Here is an 18,142-nt window from a genome sequence, read left to right as displayed (position 1 = left end):
GATGAGGAGGAGGAAGAGGAAGTCCTCCCCGCCAAGCGACTTTCGAATGCCGCGGCCCGGCGGGCGGCCCGCCCCTCGCTCCGCCCCGCAGGCGGGCTGTGGGGAGCGGCTGCTTGTCTGCGCCTCGGCCGGAGCGGGGTCCGCTCCTTCGCCCTCACGGGGAGCGCGGGCCGTGAGCAGTTTCTGGCCCTCACGGCCTTCGCCGCCCCGCGGCCCTTTGCCTGGAACGCCCAGCTTTGAGGCGCTGCTGCCACCACCCGCCCCGGCCCCACAGAGCTAAACCGCTCCTGGAGCGCCTCAGAAAAGGCCGAGGGGCGATCTGAAGGACATATCGCACCCAAAAATTACGGTTTGCAGTTTGCACCTGTGACAAAGGCAGTTATATGTGACCATTAAAAGGATTTGCTTTTCTTCTGAACGTACTTTAGACTTCGGTTCAAGTTAATGCATTGTTTTTCAGACACCCTTGAATTTGCTGTCAAGAAGTTGACATTACATGTGCTGGTGTGATGATGTTAAATATTTTAAGGAAGTGATACATTCAGGAGAAGCAGCCAAATATTTTGAAAATCAATTTGCAGTGGAGGTGCCGAGGGAATAAAGCTGCTGAAAACATGTCTGTGGTCCCAAAATGGGTTATTTTACCTGGTGTGCGAGAGGCCAATCTCCTCAGAGAGGTGATGTATTTGATTTATTTACATTTCTGCACAGAAATGAGTGCTGGGTGTCAAATCCACTATGCTAGCATGATGGCTATCAAAAATTATCACTATTCATATATTTTAGTATCCTCTATGTTCCACGTATGACAAATTCCGCAGTTTGCGGGCCTACATTTTCTTGCTAAGTTTATTAAGCATACTGGTCAGCTAATTAAATTAACAGTTGGCTTCTTAAAACCAGAGACTTTTTGTCACACAGCTCAATTTAAACAGTGGAAATCTTTGCCAGCAGATATGTCAGATGTCATTACTCAAAATTTCAATTTCACTTATTCAGAAAGTGATTGGACAAATTTGTAGAAGTTAAAAACAAGCAAGAGCTATTAACCACCAAGGCAACAGTTTTTGCTCAAGAAGGTCCTGAATTGGAGAACAGAGAAATACACTGAGAAATTTTGATACCTGCTGGCACAGTTCCTCTATCTCTCCCCTGGGCATCCACTAGTGAGAGTTATTTTATCTTAACCAGGGAAGAGCACAAACACAGTGGCCTCCCCAGCCTTGCGATGATACAGAAGCATTTCTTGATTTTGGGGAAATTGCAGGGGTCAGCTCACCCAAGGACTAGGGACCAGACTCATTTCAGGAAAGTCCCTTTATTCATCAGAGTATCACTTTTTCCACATAACAGGAGAGGGGTTGCGTTAGCAGGACTTTGGGCCAGTCCTGGCATGGCTATGTTCACTTTGTGAAGGTCACTTTTCCCTCTTGCCTGGCCATAGCAGCAGATAAGCCCTGGGTGGGTGTAACTGCTGGAGTTATGTCTGGCAGGCAGTAGGTCTGTGTTTCTCAGAGCAAATAACCAGCAGCTCTACCGGAGACGGGTTTGCCATGATGCCTGCAAGGAGGATGCTCTCAGAAATCAAATCCAGCTGGATAACAAGCCCCCTAGCTGGAATGAAAGGTGGGGAATTGCTAAACTTGGTGCTCCTTTTGCCATAGAATAAATGAGAAAGGCAAATGAAATAAGGAAGAGAAAGCACAGCACAAATTCTATAAATTCAAAGTAGATTTCTTCCTGGAGAGCATCTATGCCTCCTGATAGTACATTCCCTTTTATGTTTTCTTAGGCCGTCACAAAGAAAGACAACATTATGATCATGTCTCATAAACCCATTCCTAGTTTTTACTAGGAAATCATTCATTAAGAGAAGTACATTTCCAATGAGGGGGATGGCTCATTCATTCAGATCTACAGCCTGCAAACCTTCCTAATCTACAAAATCCCAGTCTCTCACTGACCTGCTAGCCATCATAATAGATTGGCTACCATCAGCAATCCCATGAAAGATGTGCCCTGCGTCCATTGGAAGGACAACTGCAGGGTTTAGAACAGCATGGAGGAATTATTGACTGTTAGAGTTTCTCCCAATACTGTAAGCAATACCATAACATTGATGAAAGAACATATAGCCAGGCTCCTTGCTATATACCACAAACAGTGGAAATGAAACCCTAGATGGGCTCTTGGGAAGTATCAGGTCTAGTTTTTCATTATTCCAATTGGTAGAATGCTGAAACAGTAGTAGAAGTTAGTAGCTTCATTTACAAGTAATTAGATCCATGAGAAAACCCAGTGAATAGTCTCTGCCTCTCTTGTTAATAAGACTGCTGTGTTTCTAACCAGCCACTCAGCAGTGAAACTCAATGCCTAGAAGTGTATCAGGATCATCTAGCTTGAAACTGATAAGCTGAAGGTTTACCCTCTTCTCTGTGGTGGTTTTGATTTGCTAGGTTTTTTTATTTTATTTTCTCTCAGCTCAGCAGCATTGTTTCTAAGCAACATGAGAAAGCAACAGTCCTGCATGAAGCCATAGCCTAATCTCCCTGGCACCCACACTGAGAGGCAGAGGCAAGAAAGGAACAGCAACATGAAGAGGGAATTCCTCCTCATAAACACCTGAAGTCAGAGAGGCTCCAAACCCAGATCCTGAGGCCTGTTGCAAGAGTTGACACAGGTAGAGCATGATTTCTTCTGTACATTTACGAGAGAGAGAATAAGGGGACAATATTAATTAACAGCTGTAAGTATCACGGAGCAGAGTAGAGCATGCACTTTGATGTTAATTGGTGGGCCAGGTACTGGTTTCTCTCTTTACTTTTACTTCATCTCTTACATCCTGTCTTCTTCCCAGTCCATCCCCTCTTTCTACCACATAGATCAGATTAATAGACACACAGTAGGGAGAGGAAGCCATTGCTAAGAACTTAGAAGTGGCAGCAGGTCAATAGATTGTGTTATATGAGAGAATATGCATCACTGTGGTGGGGATCCAAGCAAGCTGCGAGCTGATGCTCATCTTAAATGGGCTCATTCTGTCCATTTCCTGTTACCAAACTCTTCACCCTCATTTTCAATACTATGCATGTTGTCTTCTTTCTCGATTAAACTTCTGTCAGCTCCTATTTTAATCCTACCTTGGAAATTGTTTTGGCTATATTTTTGTTGGTGGTCTCCAAGTGTCCCACTCTCTTTACTTGTGATTAAGAGAATCACTGACATAGACACTTGGTAGGATGCACTTTTCTCTCTCCTAGATCCATTGAGTTTGTTACAATGACACCTAGAATATGGAAAGAAAACTCCTGAAGAAAGAGATTGAAAAACTCCTGTAAGTAGTAGCTGCCCACAATTGCTTTCACTGCACTTGAGATTGGCTTGTTTTCATTGCAAAGGGTTGTACAACCTAGGTGGATGACAGCTCTCAAACCTTTGTTTTCTCTTGCTGGAAAGTATGAGCAAACTTCCTTTGTCATGTTCTTCATTTTATTACATTCAGTTGGCAGTGGGAGACCTGACTGCACAGATGACAATAGAGATGTGACAGCCCAGAACTTGCTCAGTGAGAGCAACCAGGGTGGTGCGGAATTCCTCCCTTGCAATGCATCCAGGGCAGCTGCTGTCTGTAAGGGGCCTCCTAGTTCATGCAGCAGCATCTCATGTTCTTCCATGCAGAATTGCCCAGCAGAGAACTCCTAGGGGATGAAAGCAGTATTCATCTATTCCACACAAGTCCTGTGCCTATCTGTCCTAGGAATGCTTGCATGGATCAGTAGTACTTAGTCTGAGGAAAGATTATAGAATCAGACCTCCCCTGAATGAGAAGGACAAGCACCAGTGAAGCATCTCTTTCATTCTCTTGGCTGTACAGTGAAATTTGTCTGCTGAGTCCCTACACTTTAAGTAATTGTTTAATATCTGCACTTCTTCCCATATTTTGGAGCCTTTGGAGAAGACAGCAGTGTGATTTGATGGAAGCTAAGATTAGCAGAGATGCAAACAACTAACAGCTTTCCTACTTGGGAACTGTCTGAGAGATCCTGCGGCAGATTCCTAGCCCTGAATCACAGTAAATTTAGTCTTGGTCTTGCATCAGCTTTAGAGTAATCTCTTACATTTCCTATGTACTGGTTTGCTTAGAAGCAGCTGTAATTCAGAATTGTTTCCTTGCTTTAAGGGGAGATTATGTTGGCATCAGACTACGAGAAAAAGGATTTGATCCAAGAGGACAAAGGCAGTCCACCTTTCTAGATGACATGGTAATCACCAGACTTGCTATTTCCTATCCTCTTTAACTGCAGGGCTACTGAGAGCTCTGAAAGATGGCTGCTTGGTGCAGCTAAATAACCTGACCCTATAATGGTCAATAAAAGCCCATTACTGAAAAGAATACCTAAAGAAATTTGCTGTGAATAGCATCCTGGTATAGTGTATTCAACATAATTAAAGATTTTGCTAATTTTTTAGCAAGGAAAAGCTCATTTGCAGAAGGCATTTGATACAGTTACGTCAACTAACCAGAGATTATTTTTCACAAGCCAAAGCTGTTTGTGCATAAGAAAACAAAGTCTTCCTGTGTGTGTTTAAAATACCTCAGATTTCCTCAAGTATCTTACAACATATGAGGTACCCAGTGTAGTTGAGGCAATGCTGGACTACAGCTCATGTTTCCCTGCATTACGCTGGTCTTTCTGTCTTCAGTCAAGAAATTACAGTCAAACCACATAAAGTTCTTGTGTCTTTCCAGGCCCATTACAACTTAGCCCTCAGTGTTGCTTTGATGTGGTTAAGGGACTCAGATGCTCAGGCTGCACTGACAAGAGAGAAAATGTGAGTATAGCAAAGCTGGGATCCTGCTGTTGCAGTGGGTTACACCAGTGTGAAGATGGAGTAAAAGCAGCAGTGAATTAAGCCCAGGATTATTTTTTGTGTTTATAATACCAAGCTAATAATCTTCTTGTTCAAAACACCATACAGGAATTTTGCAGCTCGCAAACAATATGCATATCCCAACCAAATTGAGAGAGAAGCTATGATATTATCTTCATATGCTGGAATACTAATGGTAAGCAGACAAAAAAAATGGCAATATCTTTTATCCTATGGCAGATAGAATAGAAACACTCCCTGTACCTAGAATGTCTGTTCATTGAAAGCACAGTGTACGGACAGTGCAAATATTACCAATCCATCTCATTTTTATCAAGCAGCCATAAAGTTTTGCTCAGCCTTAGCAAACAAAATAAGCAGTTTCAGTAGGTGGTCCTGTGCATATGTACACATTACTTAATTTGTCTCAGCCAAGTGCAAAATGGCAAGCAAGTTTCAGGACCAGATCAATGGATTTGTACTAGCAGTATGAAACAATACCAGGAGCTCATGTGAGAGCTGTTTCAGAGAAGGGGATATGAGCCAGAGAAGGGGATATGAGCATGATTTCATTCATTCACTTGAAAGAATACTCCTTCTGAGAGCTGAATCTCTCTTCTAACCTGTCTTCACAGAACAGCATTTCTATAGAAGAGATCTTTGAGATTTACAGCATGAGGCCCTCAGCAACACACTGGCAGAGCTCTGCAAAAGTGAGTGACTTGTTTTTTCAGCTCATCTGTAAAAGTGAAAGATATCCTATAATATCTGTGCCTTTTAAAAATATACTATCTTTTGAACTGAGGTAATTAGCCCTTTTACTCCATTAATAATAATAAATGAGTTCCAGCTTTCTCTTAGAACAGAGCAAAAAGCTGAACTATTCACCACCTCCTCCTCTACCTTACAGCGTGCTGGGGAGAGGCAAGAAAAGGGCAGTGCAATTACTGACATCCACACTTACCTGTAACCCATCTCCTGCACCTTTGCCATAATGGTTTACAGAGGAGCATTCCCACCACTGTGCTCCAATTACCACTCATGTGGAGTGGGGAAAGAGGCTCTGCAGGTCTGGGGAGATACTGCCTGCTTCATAATAGCCTTGCCTCTGTTCAAAGCAAGTTTCTCTAGCAATATCTCTTTAGTTGTGTAATTGCCCTTTAAAAAGTAGGAGAGGTATTAGAATCTTTAATTTATGACTCAAGTGACAAGAAAGTATTCCATATGACCCAGCTCCATAATGAAAAAGCATTTGTACTGGAATACATAGATTGTTTTTTCAGTCACATATAATTTATTGATGTTTCCTAAGCAACTATTAAAACCTGATGTAGAATTGTAGTCACACTATAACAGACAATTCACATGTAATTCACAGTGTTTCTGGTGTACTTTATTTTACTTTTTTTATTTCTTAATCTCAGACATGCTTAGTTGTAATATTAATGACAGACTGACACCCAGTGTCCAGAAAGTGCTAAACCTCATTCCAGCTCACAGTTACATGCATCAGAACACGCTTGGCTATAAGCTCTCTTAGTGGAATTCTTCCATGTCAAGAACTATAAATGTCAGTAGTTGTGATGTAGGGGCATTTCACAATATGTATTTAGAAGGAGGGATCTTCCTTTCTGCTTTTGGGATGAGCGGATCAACTGTCCCTCCTTTTGCTGTGAATGTTACACTGTATATTTTTACAGTCTTGCTTCTTATGGACAAGAATACTTTTCTTGATGCATTTCCAACCCAGGATATTTTTAGAAATCTCTATTTTGAGTGTTCACCATACACTGCAGAGGAGTGATGTTTTCTTGAAAGGTTTCCAGCTAGCTACTCATGTTGTTTCCCATTGTGGGGTGTTTGAGTTTGCATTTGGGTTTTGGTGGGGTTTTTTTCCTTTGGGAGGAGGAGAGATGGTGTTTTTTAGCTTTGATTTATATTCTGATGTTGCACAAGTAGAGACAAAGAAGAAACAGAAATAGTATTTCTGCTCAGCTCATGTTACTGTCCACTTGCCTAGATCTTGTCCCTTGAGGACTCAGAGATACTTCCTTAATGATCACAATGTAGCAAAGTTACAAAATTTTCTGAAGAAGATAAGCCATGGTTATCACGCTCTTCTATTTCTGTTTCAGCCAGCAACACTGTTTCATTTTAATCATGGGCTAAAGATCATTCCCATTCTACCAGAAAAGAACAGAAATTATTTGATCAGCTGGGAAACTCAGCATACTTTATTTTGCAAAGCCCTAATTCATTTAAGAGGTTAAATCTACCTGTTTTAAATTAACAGTAACTCTTGGAACAGCTTATGCTTCCTTAAGAGTCCTAGACTCAAGGAGCTGGAATCGAGCCCATCTGAAAATTCAGTCTCTGTGGATTTTTTTTTTCCCACTGAAGTCAACTGGTGGAGATTCCTGTTATCCTTCATCAATTTTGAACCCTTGGCTTAAATCTTCTTGAAAATCACATGCTAGTTTTATCAAGATATATAGGTACTTAGGGAGCCCAAGTCACACCCTCGTGGCAGTTAGGATGGACATTGTAAATGCTGCTCATTTATCCATCAGGACTGCTGAAGCAGTTATCTTAGCTTCTGCTGACCAGAGGAGTATGCTCAGTGTCTTAGCACATCGTTTCTGCAGGTATATGAGTCTATCAATTGTTGTCCTTTCAGAACCACTGGATGAAGCCTTTCAAGATCTCCCTGCACCCGTTTGCCATGCTGACTGCCCCTGAAGCTGCAGAGCATGCCCGGAAGCAACGTGAGCACATTTCACCCCAACTCCTACAAGGCCAGGGCAAGGGAACACTGGGCAGCGGGACCTGGCCCAGCAGAGCCACCAAATTATAGCCTGCTGAGCTCCAACAGCTGCTAATGGAAAGGATGGTGTAAACCCTGGGTTGTGCCTATTCTCTTGGGGCGCACAGGGGGAGGCAGAGATGTTTTGTCATTGTAGCCTAAAAATGGTATCTAGCTCAGGCTTCTTAAATGCATGGCAAGTGCAAAAGGTGCATTTTCATCAAGTAAGAGGTAAACAAGATTACATGTTTCCAGTAGAATCAGCCCTTATGTCAGTCAATCATTTTGCTTGCTTTTAAGTTGGACTAATACTAGAAGTTTTGCAAAGGTCAGTTATGCTACTGGCCAGTGAGAGCCACCTACAGCTTGCCTGTTTCTTTTGTAAGTGCAACAAAAATGACAGTAACTTCAGGAGCATTAAAGAACTTGAAACCAGAACCTCTTACCTCCAACCATGTATTGCAAGTGAGCCCATGCAGCAGGTCTGTAAACCAGCCTGGTGGCACTCTGTAAGCCCAAGATGATACGAGGCTCTCTCTCTGTCTCCCCACCAAGGCATCAAGTACCAAACACCAACAGCACATCAAAAACAAGGACCTCGTTCAGCAAGGAGAGCTAAAAAGGACCACCAGCAACTGGACACACTGACCAGAGGAAAGCAACAGGGTGACAAAATAGGTCTGGAGATTTCACACAAGCTAGTAAAACAGTTTTTGTAACATTATCACCGAATATCTTGTTTGCCGTTCTCAGCTCTCTTTAACATGAGATGTTTCATAGTAACACTAAACGGTGTCAATTCTAAATTGGATTGCACAACATTGGCAGTAGATGTCACTCGTGAGCTGGAAAGTCAAAGCCAATAATATATACATGGAAAACGTTCTAATGGCTAATATCCCTGGGGGGAAAAAAATCTGACGCCATAAAGAACCCAGTAATGTCAGATTAGCCTAGCATGTTCATGGAATAGGTTCTGCTTTTCTATTTGTTCATGATTTGCTAAAGCCTTTTGTTTACCACAGCTCCAGTAAGCAACAGAGCTAAGGAAACATTGCAGCAGCAGGGTGGGATTTGCCGAACTAGAGTAAGGGGCTCCCCCACAGCCCTGGGTTCAACGTGCATCACATGTCACACAGCGGGAGGGAAGCTGATCTGCCATGCAGTCCCCATCTTTCCTGATGGATTCAGCCCTGCCTGCTGTGCTTGCACTTATTAACGTTTGCATCCTGCAGGGAGCTACAGAAGCAAAACAAGGAATCTCTCCAAGGAAGCCTGGAACAAACTCAAAAGTGAGGAAAGCAAATGAAGCAAAGACATAACAAAGACCTAGACTTCATGTACCTCACTTAGTTGTAGGTGAGCTAACTGATGTCTTCTACCTTAGCCTTGGTAATACATTTGCAACTTGTGTTTTAGCTGGGGTTTTGTTTGTTTGTTTGTTTTTAAATCTTCACAGCCATTCCTTCCTTTCCACCCTCATATCTTGCATCTAAGACATGCATTCCTCTTCCCTTAGCCACTTCTCTCCTGCTTCCCCCTACCAGTATGTCAGGAGCTTACATTTTCCCAGTACATCCCTCCAGCTCATCAATGCACCATGCTACTTTTACAGAGACAATGAGAGGAAGCAGCACTTCAGAGGCAGGGAACACACACTTTCCCTTTTATGTAGTGCTTTGCAACTCCCATACATGATCCAGCATTAGGCAGGAATGAGCTTCCCTGCACAGGATGTGGGCTGTGCCTCTCAGCTCTCCCGTTTAACCATCCTGGTTTCTTGTTTTTGTAAAGGGCTCACCTAAAGAAAAACCATCTTCCTGCAGTGCCAACATAGCACTGAAATCTATCTTTCAATCCCCATTTGTAGGTCCCTAATGGTTTACCTCTTTTATGTCCATGCTGTGCTGCCTAACACCACTCCCCATTCCCTAGATGGGCTGTCACTAATCACAGCTCAATAAATTCACAAATTACAAGTTAACTGGTGAGTCTTTGTTTCTTGCAAACAAATTCAGTAGAACCATAGGCAGCAGTCAGTGACAGGACCTTAGCAAATCGCATACCAATTCAAACAGCATCAGTCTGACCCCTTAAAAGCCAAACCAGAGACAAATTGTACTTTGAAATGAGGTCATTACAAGAGAGGAGGAGGGGATATTGCTGCTGAGCCCGTGAGAGAACAATGGTGGGGGGGTGGTTAAGATTAAACAGCTAGAGAGATTAACATCTCATGACTGTTTTTTGTTCACTGATCTGTAATAAAATAAACAGTAAGACTAACAAATAGGTGATTAACCTTGTTATTCTGGTGCTGTCTTTGCTGTTAGAGTACTGCCATGGCCTTCACTTTTCTTTAGCTAATATTTTGTAGTTTTATAGATAAGACTGGTGGAGTTAAGAAGAGTAATCAGAAGAAATCTTTCTACTGTATGTTATACTTACTATATTATCGCTTACTTATTTACTTATTATGCTAATAAGCATAAACCCAGTGTTTTGTTTTCAGAGTGCAAGTACCTGCCCTGTTGGCTGGCTGGCATCTGATTGTCTGCACACAAAAATCAATCCCAGCAGATCAGGTGATTTGCTGCTCACATGTTCAGACAGCCAGAATTAGAGAGCTGAAAGGTGCTTGTGTGTGCACCACAGGATTGGTGAATCATTGCCTTCTGCTACCTTGACTGAAGTTCCTCCTTTCCTGAGCTATATTGTTTTCTGAATGAAAAAAAAGGCCTTGCAATGAACAGATCAATTAGTCAGAACAACTTCAAACTCTTTCTTCAGCTATGCAGAAAGCAATGGACATAGTTCAGAGCTCAAATACAATGCAGAGTCATGAATTTGTTCTACAGGACCCAGAAGGGACCTCTGATGATATGTGCACCATATGCATACATTTGGTGCCTACCACTGCACGGCAATCCTACCCAGAGTGGGAAATGTAAGAGGCCATTCTGGCTCTGTTCTTCCTGAATACCTGAAATCATGGTAAAGGGGCAAGTGGGGAATTGAACAGGGCATTATCCACATTTTCTTTGGTAATTTAAGAGGAAAATTGTACCCCAGAGTCTGACTCCAGCAGAGTCATGGTGGCAGCTTGCTGTTGCAATTCATAGCCCACTTTATGACACTGAAATCAGTTGGTTTCAGCTAACACTCTTGACTGGACAATGCAGCAGCTGAGGCACAGACATGCTGTCTGCTGGCCCAGAGATTCTAACTTCTTAAATTGCTCCACACAAGTTTGTGAGTCAGTCTTTAGACCACAGCCGGAGTTACTAGAGCACTGCCCATGCAAGCAAGCACCAATTTCCCCTTCACTTCTGCTATAGTAATCTGACTTAAGACATGTCACTACTGATGCTCTAGCTAGTTCTGAAAATTCTCACTCATTATGGTGAAATGCTTTTTTCTAGCCAAATGTCATGTGGAAACATCTAGCATCCATCATGAAATGGCAAAATATATTTTCTCCCACAGACTGGTTTATCTGTTGGGTAAAAATATAACCAATCTGTTCTGAAAGCCATCAATTTCGTCAGGTTGGAAAGTCCATGGGACTATATATATTCGAGAGGCAGCTGGCAGCAACAGCAATTACCAGTCAAAGCCATGAGAAAATCAGTTTTACACCATCTCTCTAAAACACTGTAAAAGATGCTGGCTTCACAAGGGGAACCATGGTTGAAAGAGTGCTTAGAGGGCCTCAAAACAGAAACTAGCTCAGACAGGCTGTTATAGAGGTGATCTGCCAGGTACTTCCACACAGGTATTTCCACTGCCAGTGCTAAACACATCATCCATTTAAGTGAACCAAGTGTGTTGTGAGATTGCCAAAGGCATCCAGGTCTTTCATGGGGACTTGCCAGCAGACAAATATCAAGCCCTGAACAGTGTGCTTGCAGTAACACCAGCAATATATCAAGTCAAATACAACAGGCAAGCAAACATCATGACAAGGAAATCCAACAGGATGAAGGCAGGTGGTCTGAGGTAACACAGAAAGTCTGGGAGAAAGGGGCTGAATATACTGAAGAGGACAGAAGGATTTCTAGCCTGTTTGGAAATGGTGAGTCCACATTAGACCCTGTCATTTAATATGGATACAGTTAAAAACAACATCAGTGAAGTGGTTTGTGATGGAAGGCTGTGAAGGTGGAGGTTTCATATTTCCCCCATCCATTTCCCCAGAAGACACCCTTGTCTTTCCTTTCTTGCTACAGCACTGAAAGCCCTTTTATTTGGCCTGAAACCTTGTAAGCAAAGCTGCGCTCCACTAAGTCTCCCAAACTTTGCCCTGCCTCCCTCCTTACAGCCACAGACACTCCTTTGTTCCACTGGAGGCAAAGACTGTGTAGTTGAAAATAGAGCTCTTTTAAGTAAATTAGATCTGCAAAGGTGTTCATCTGTGTGCCAAGTTGCTAATGGATCATGTTGACAAGGTCTTCACATGCTTGAATGAGTTCCCCCAAATACATAGGATTATAAATCTACTTTTGGAGTGCAGTAGTTTGTTTTGATCTGAAGCCTCACCTACTGGTGATATAAGTCATTTTTATAACCAGTTTTGCATATTCCATGAAGTTTGTTTGTAAGAGTCTAAGATTTAGGTGCAAGAAAATGATAATCAGAACAGAGCAAGTCAAGGTTTGTTACACCCCTGGACCAAACAGGAAAAAAACATAGGAAAAGTTCTAAAATGGAGGAATACAGTTTTCCCTAGCCTACTATTTATGCTTTAGTGTTAAAGCACTCTGCTTTAGCATTAAACAACAATCCTTCTGCATTCCAGACAGAAAGCAACTCAAGTTTAATGCTGTTTGCTCCCTCTGAATTTTAAAAACAGACTTTTAAAGGGAAATAACTGAACCAAGTGACCCAAACTGATTTACAATCTAAGTCAGTTATTCAGATACACTGATAGACATCTAGTAAGAACCACTTGATTTCAGCCTTTATAGTCTTCCAGGATGCAGCAGTTAATAACACACCAGGAAGAGACTGAAACTTTTTATCACTATTTCCTCCTCACACCTCTGTGATAAAATCTGTACACAATAGAAAAGATCAGTAGGCAAAGGCTAACACCACCACATGAGTTGGAGACTTTTCCTGTCTCCAGGATAAAGTGTGTGACAAAGTATTGAGGTATTGAAAACTGAAGTATTGAAATTGAACCAAAATTCATCTGCTGTCACAGAAGGAAAGTTTGCTATGGAACAAACCTGGGCAAGAGGTAATCAACACAGGGTAGGGAAGGAGAACAGACCTACACCAGAAGCTGCTCAGGTTGGCTGAGTTTGAGAGCTCTCAGGCAGAGGAGGTTCTGTAAAGAACCATTCTTAGATACTCATACACATGCTTGTACCTATCCCACATTGGGTCAGATGCACCACATGGAGCAGTTAATAGCAGCTCAAAGTGTATTCTTACCCCACAGTTACATGATAACTCAACTTGCACACAGCATCAGCAAATGTAATGCAAAGCACAGAAAAAATAAGAGTCCCCCATGGTAAATGCAATAAATGTCATAACTACAATAAAGACAAAACACTCCACATCCCCACGCTCACAAAGTTCACCAGTTCACACGGCAATTGCCTACACATCAGTGTATAATGGGAGCAGATGGAGTAACATGGTGAATGTCTTTTAGTAACATAATTCAAAAAAGGCCACATTATTCAGGCCCGGTCATGAGTAAGTGCCACATCACCCCCAAAATCGCATTAATACATTTGCTCCTTGTGTCTTAATACAGAGACCTTATGAATCCCATTTCTTCAAATCATAAAGCATCCTCCATTTACTTGTCACATATGTGATCATACCCATTTGTTGGCACACCTGAGCTCTTCCCTAAGAGCTAAGAATTAAACCTTCTCTATTAGTTTCTTTTTGCAATCCCATCTCCAGAACAGAACATGATTTCTCAGAAATACACATAGAAGATGGCAATGTTCCTTTTCCCATATGTCTGTCTTGTTTACTAATGTCAGAATCAGTTAAATTTCTGTCTTTCATATGCTTTTGCTATTTGCCACTGAAGAATTCTGTTTCCTACAATATTCAGCTCTATAAAAAAGAAAAGCCCCGAGGTCAAATATTGGGTCTCACAGATATTTGTCCCAGGCTATGTCCACCTCCCCAAGATCTGCTCCCTCAGTGTCTTAGGTGGCTCTTGGGTCTTGTATGAAATGCCTAAGTTCAGGGCAGACAGCATTTATTGAAACCGAGGGAATAGAGAAGAGTTATTGACGGCAGTGCAGTATATGCCAAAAATTGTCTCTTTGCAGAGGCTGGCTGACTCACACTGAGTGGCTGCTCTCATTCTAAAAAAACAGTGAATGCATTCCAAAATCCTGGTTCAAACAAATCTTTCTTCAGTGCTAGAAACAAGTTATGCAGTCCCAAGGGAAATCTGATTCCTTTCACATTTTCAGGGGAGAGGAGTAATAGTTTCAAAATATATTCACAATTACCCAGTGGTTCATGCTAAGTAAAGTATGAACATGGTAAGTTAAGTAAGTGTTTAAAGTCCAATTGCATATTGCTGGTAATATACCCTGGTAAGTGAAGAGAAAGGTCTGATTCTTTCATCTAAGTTCTCTATTCTTACAAATTTTGAGTCTAGGAATAGATTCCAGCTCTATACTTACTGGGGATAGCAATATGCAGTTGCATCTTTAACAGTTAAAGTATCATGTACAGTGGAAGAGAAAAGTAAATCCACTTAATAGCTATATCAAGTGTATTACTGACTGAGGAAGAAATATGCAGAGAAACTTGGAACAAGGTGAAACACTGTATTTGACATCAAATTCTTCATGCAAAAAAGCTGCACCAACATTTCCACCACCAGTCTAGTAAAGCTTTCCAGTCTTATCCCAGCTGATTCCTCCAAAATTATTTTTATCAGATCCTTAAATCACACCACCTTTATGTTTTAGTAGATCTGTTATTTCATGAATGATATGCTTAGCTGGCGTTAATTGCCCTTGTCTGTACTAACTTCAGAGCTGCATTGATCTGTTGCAGTGGGAGATTGGGCCAAACCCTTCAACTGCCAGGCTATTCTACATGCAAAAGGAATGAAATAAGCATACCAGTGTGGGTTAGAAACATGACAACATCTTGTGCTGGAAAAGGTCTATTGCAGCATTAATTATCATTCAATTATTTATGTGCCTAGTATTCATCCCAGAATCCTGTGCCAGCAGGCACTCTGTGCAGTAATGAATGAGAGCCATAATAAAATATAACAAAACACAGGTATGGGATCTCACATCTTAACATACCTCTTCTAGGCAAATATACCACTGCTTTTCAGCAAAGTTTGGGAGACTTTTGGAAAGAGAAAACAGTATAGAGAGCACAGAACTACTAGGAGACTCTGCAACCTTATCTGCTATGTGTTTAGTTTTAAATCATTTCACCTTGGCTTGGAATGGTACATTTTGATTTCATCGTGCCTAGTAAACATCCTGATAATGGAGTCCTTGAATAAAACCAAGCAACTTTTACAGCCATGAGATAGACTGCTTAAAACTTGCATCTCTTCTGCTAATGTCAGAGACCTCATTTAGCCATTATTTCGCATTCACATGACCCACCAGTAACAGCCTGCTAGTGATCCTCACCAGCCTTTCCCTGACAACACTGGAGAGGAAAATAAAACTATTCTTTGCCATTCTAATACTTTCTTTTGTACATGGGACACTATCTCTGTCCTCCTGCCTGTCCTTTACTGCATGAAGCAGGCTGTTCAGCTGCTGCAAATGTATACATAATGTGTACATAAGAACACCATGCTTCAGCCAGAGGGAAATGGAGCATGAACAACTCGGCTCTCAGGGCAGAGGTGTGAAAAAGCATGTTTCCTCTTGTTCACAAACACCTAATATTCTGCATTTATGGGAACTGTACAGTGTAATATGTGTGTTAGCAGGCTTAGGTTAGTGTGCTAACCCAGGCTTGCAAAATAACCCAGCAGTTCAGGTACAGTATCTGCTTGTCTGCTTAGACCAGGAAATCAAAATATTTCATTTGTCTTCAGCAGGAATAAAATAAAGAACAGACCAGTTCCCCAGACAGCAATTAACATATGCCTACTTACTGCAACAAAGTACCTGGTTCAATTAGAGCAATTGAGAATCTTGGCTATGTAGTGATATGTAGACTACATGTTGGCATTCCTCTGGTAAAAGGCAAGAATGAACAGAAATAATTATTCTGAGATCAGGGTGATAGGTAGGGTGTCTGGATTCTAGATTCAGCTGCATCCTAGAGCTTAGGGGTGGCTCCAAATTTTTCCACCTGAGATAGGGATGGTGGCAATTCCTAGCTTTTAAGGACCACTTAGAGGCTGCATTTGCTTTTGTTTGCAAATGTTCAGAGAATCTCAAGCAGACATTAAGAACAATGGTGCTAAAGGAGAGGAATAATGGGAACTCAGAGAATATCCAAGTCTTCACCAACAAGTCTTCTGGGTTCCTGCAGCTTGCTTTATGGTTGGTAGCAGGCACCACAGTTGCTATGCAGGCTATGCTTCTCTACAAAAACACTGCTATTTTCAGCTTACTCCTGTGCTCGAGTTTTTCTGAGGTGCAAAAGTGATCAATCTCCATGTAAAAGCAGCTGTCATAACAGCCTATTGGCTGAGGGCAGGTGCAACAGGTGGAAATAACCACAGTCCTCGGACCATGGATACCATTTGTCTAACAAGATATCCTGGTTCCAGAGTTTAAGATTAGCCCATAGCCCTTCCTGCAGTGCTCAGTTCATCTGTGGCATAGGGTCCTGGGAGGTAGAACTCTACAGGATTCAAGGAGAAGCTGGATGATCACTTGGAAGACAAATCCATTGAGAGTTTTTATACAGAGAAAAGAAACTTCCTGCTCAGAAAACCTCTTGAGCTAAAAAAGCTTGAGGTCCTGAAGTTTGAATGAAATATCATACATATTAGCTTCATGTCTACCCTTCCCTTGGTGGCTACTCATGGAAGTTACTTGTCTGGCTGGATGGCCCATCTTACCTGTGATGGTTGCTCTACATTTGTTACACTAAAGAATTCACATATACCTGCTCTACTCAAGGTCAAGGTCTCTGAAGTTCCAAATGTCATTACCAAGTCCAGTGCCCTCTGTATTAATCTGTGAAGGACGATGTGGAATCCAAAAGACAAACCTGCTCCACAAAGCAAGCATGATCACAGACAGAGCAAAAAGAAGTGTAACACTTCTGAGCCTGACAAAGATCTTTCAGAAATGCAAGCACAGGCCTGCACATAGAAGTTGTTCCTGTAGTGCATTCAGTTTGCTTAGCATGAACCATCAGGAAGAAGTTATTTTTGATACAAAGAAAGCATACAGATAGACTCAAATCACACTCTTCCCTCAGTTTTCCAGTGTTAAAGAGTACAATTTCCTGGCTGAGGAAGCACCTCCAAGAGAGAGGCTGACAATAGTGATACCATTTACAACATCCATTAGAAGTACAACTAGAGCTGTGTAAAAACAAGATAGCTAAAAATTTGTCCCTGAAGTTTTGCAGCTTAATGACATCACCATACAAGACTCATAGCGAAAGATGTGCAAGAAAGCCCAAAACAAGTAGCACTTTGGTTGAACAAGAAGCCAGTGAGACAAAAAGACCCAAAATTGTTTCATGAGTCTGAGCAAGAAACATGAAAATGCACTGCACATGAATGAATTTTGTGAAGGTTAGTTCAAAGGTGGGTGTGGAAGGAGAGAAAAGGAAGGGCAAGCAGGAGAGAAAAGGTGTCGCAGCTACGCCCTAACAAAAATAGCAAAGATAAGAACAGTTAAGTGAATGGAGCAAACAACCTAACATGGGTATATCTTCTCAGAGGCAAGTACATTTGCAAACATCTTTAGTTGGTCTACCAACAAATTAACAGAGGGGAAACCTCAAGTGGTTGTTTCATTATCTATCTCTCTGATAAACTTACTAAAGGAAGCCTATAGTGTAACTGTTTTAGTATCTGAAAGCTTCCAAGTACACATAAAAATATTTGGGTTGTGTTTTCTGGCTGGCTGATTTCTCTTTTAGTTTTTCAACTGCTGAAAGAGATCTAATGTTTATATCATCTTACACTTTTAAAATGTCAGGAAAATAAGGTTGAAATAACCTATTTCTAATGAATGTAAGAAATCTCACTAAACAATACTGCTGAATCGAGGTATTTCTAACTTGATGTTACTGCTGCTAAGATATAGCATCCCAGCAGACCTCAAGTGCTCAATGAGCTAACTTGGGTTAGACAAAACAGTCTTGTTTTTCTCCAGTATCATTAAGAGATGTGAAAGTTTCAGCACAATTCAGATGTAGGGGAATTATTCCTTCCTTTGTCTCTGTTCTACAATACAGAAGACTTCTAGGAACCAAGGACTGGGTGCAGGAGATGGGCACAAAGTTGAATGAATGTGTGATAAACAGAAG

The 18,142-nt window shown here is 41.6% G+C and overlaps 1 protein-coding gene across 1 annotated transcript; it reads left to right on the top strand.

Annotated features, from left to right (window-relative positions):
• Positions 1-358: 358 nt before the first annotated feature.
• Positions 359-9,965, top strand: C7H2orf80 (chromosome 7 C2orf80 homolog). The gene is made up of 9 exons (XM_085066309.1): positions 359-2,680; positions 3,261-3,334; positions 4,181-4,262; positions 4,751-4,833; positions 4,981-5,068; positions 5,508-5,585; positions 7,550-7,637; positions 8,231-8,353; positions 8,915-9,965. Exons 2-9 carry the CDS (start codon positions 3,294-3,296, stop codon positions 8,995-8,997), a joined length of 666 nt encoding a protein of 221 aa, XP_084922435.1. The 5' UTR covers positions 359-2,680; positions 3,261-3,293; the 3' UTR covers positions 8,998-9,965.
• The last annotated feature ends 8,177 nt before the right edge of the window (positions 9,966-18,142 follow it).

Source organism: Lichenostomus cassidix, chromosome 7, assembly GCF_008360975.1.
Source record: "Lichenostomus cassidix isolate B80296 chromosome 7, HeHo_3.0, whole genome shotgun sequence".
In the NCBI taxonomy this organism is placed as follows: Eukaryota; Metazoa; Chordata; class Aves; order Passeriformes; family Meliphagidae; genus Lichenostomus; species Lichenostomus cassidix.
This window is presented reverse-complemented; position numbering and strand designations above follow the sequence as displayed.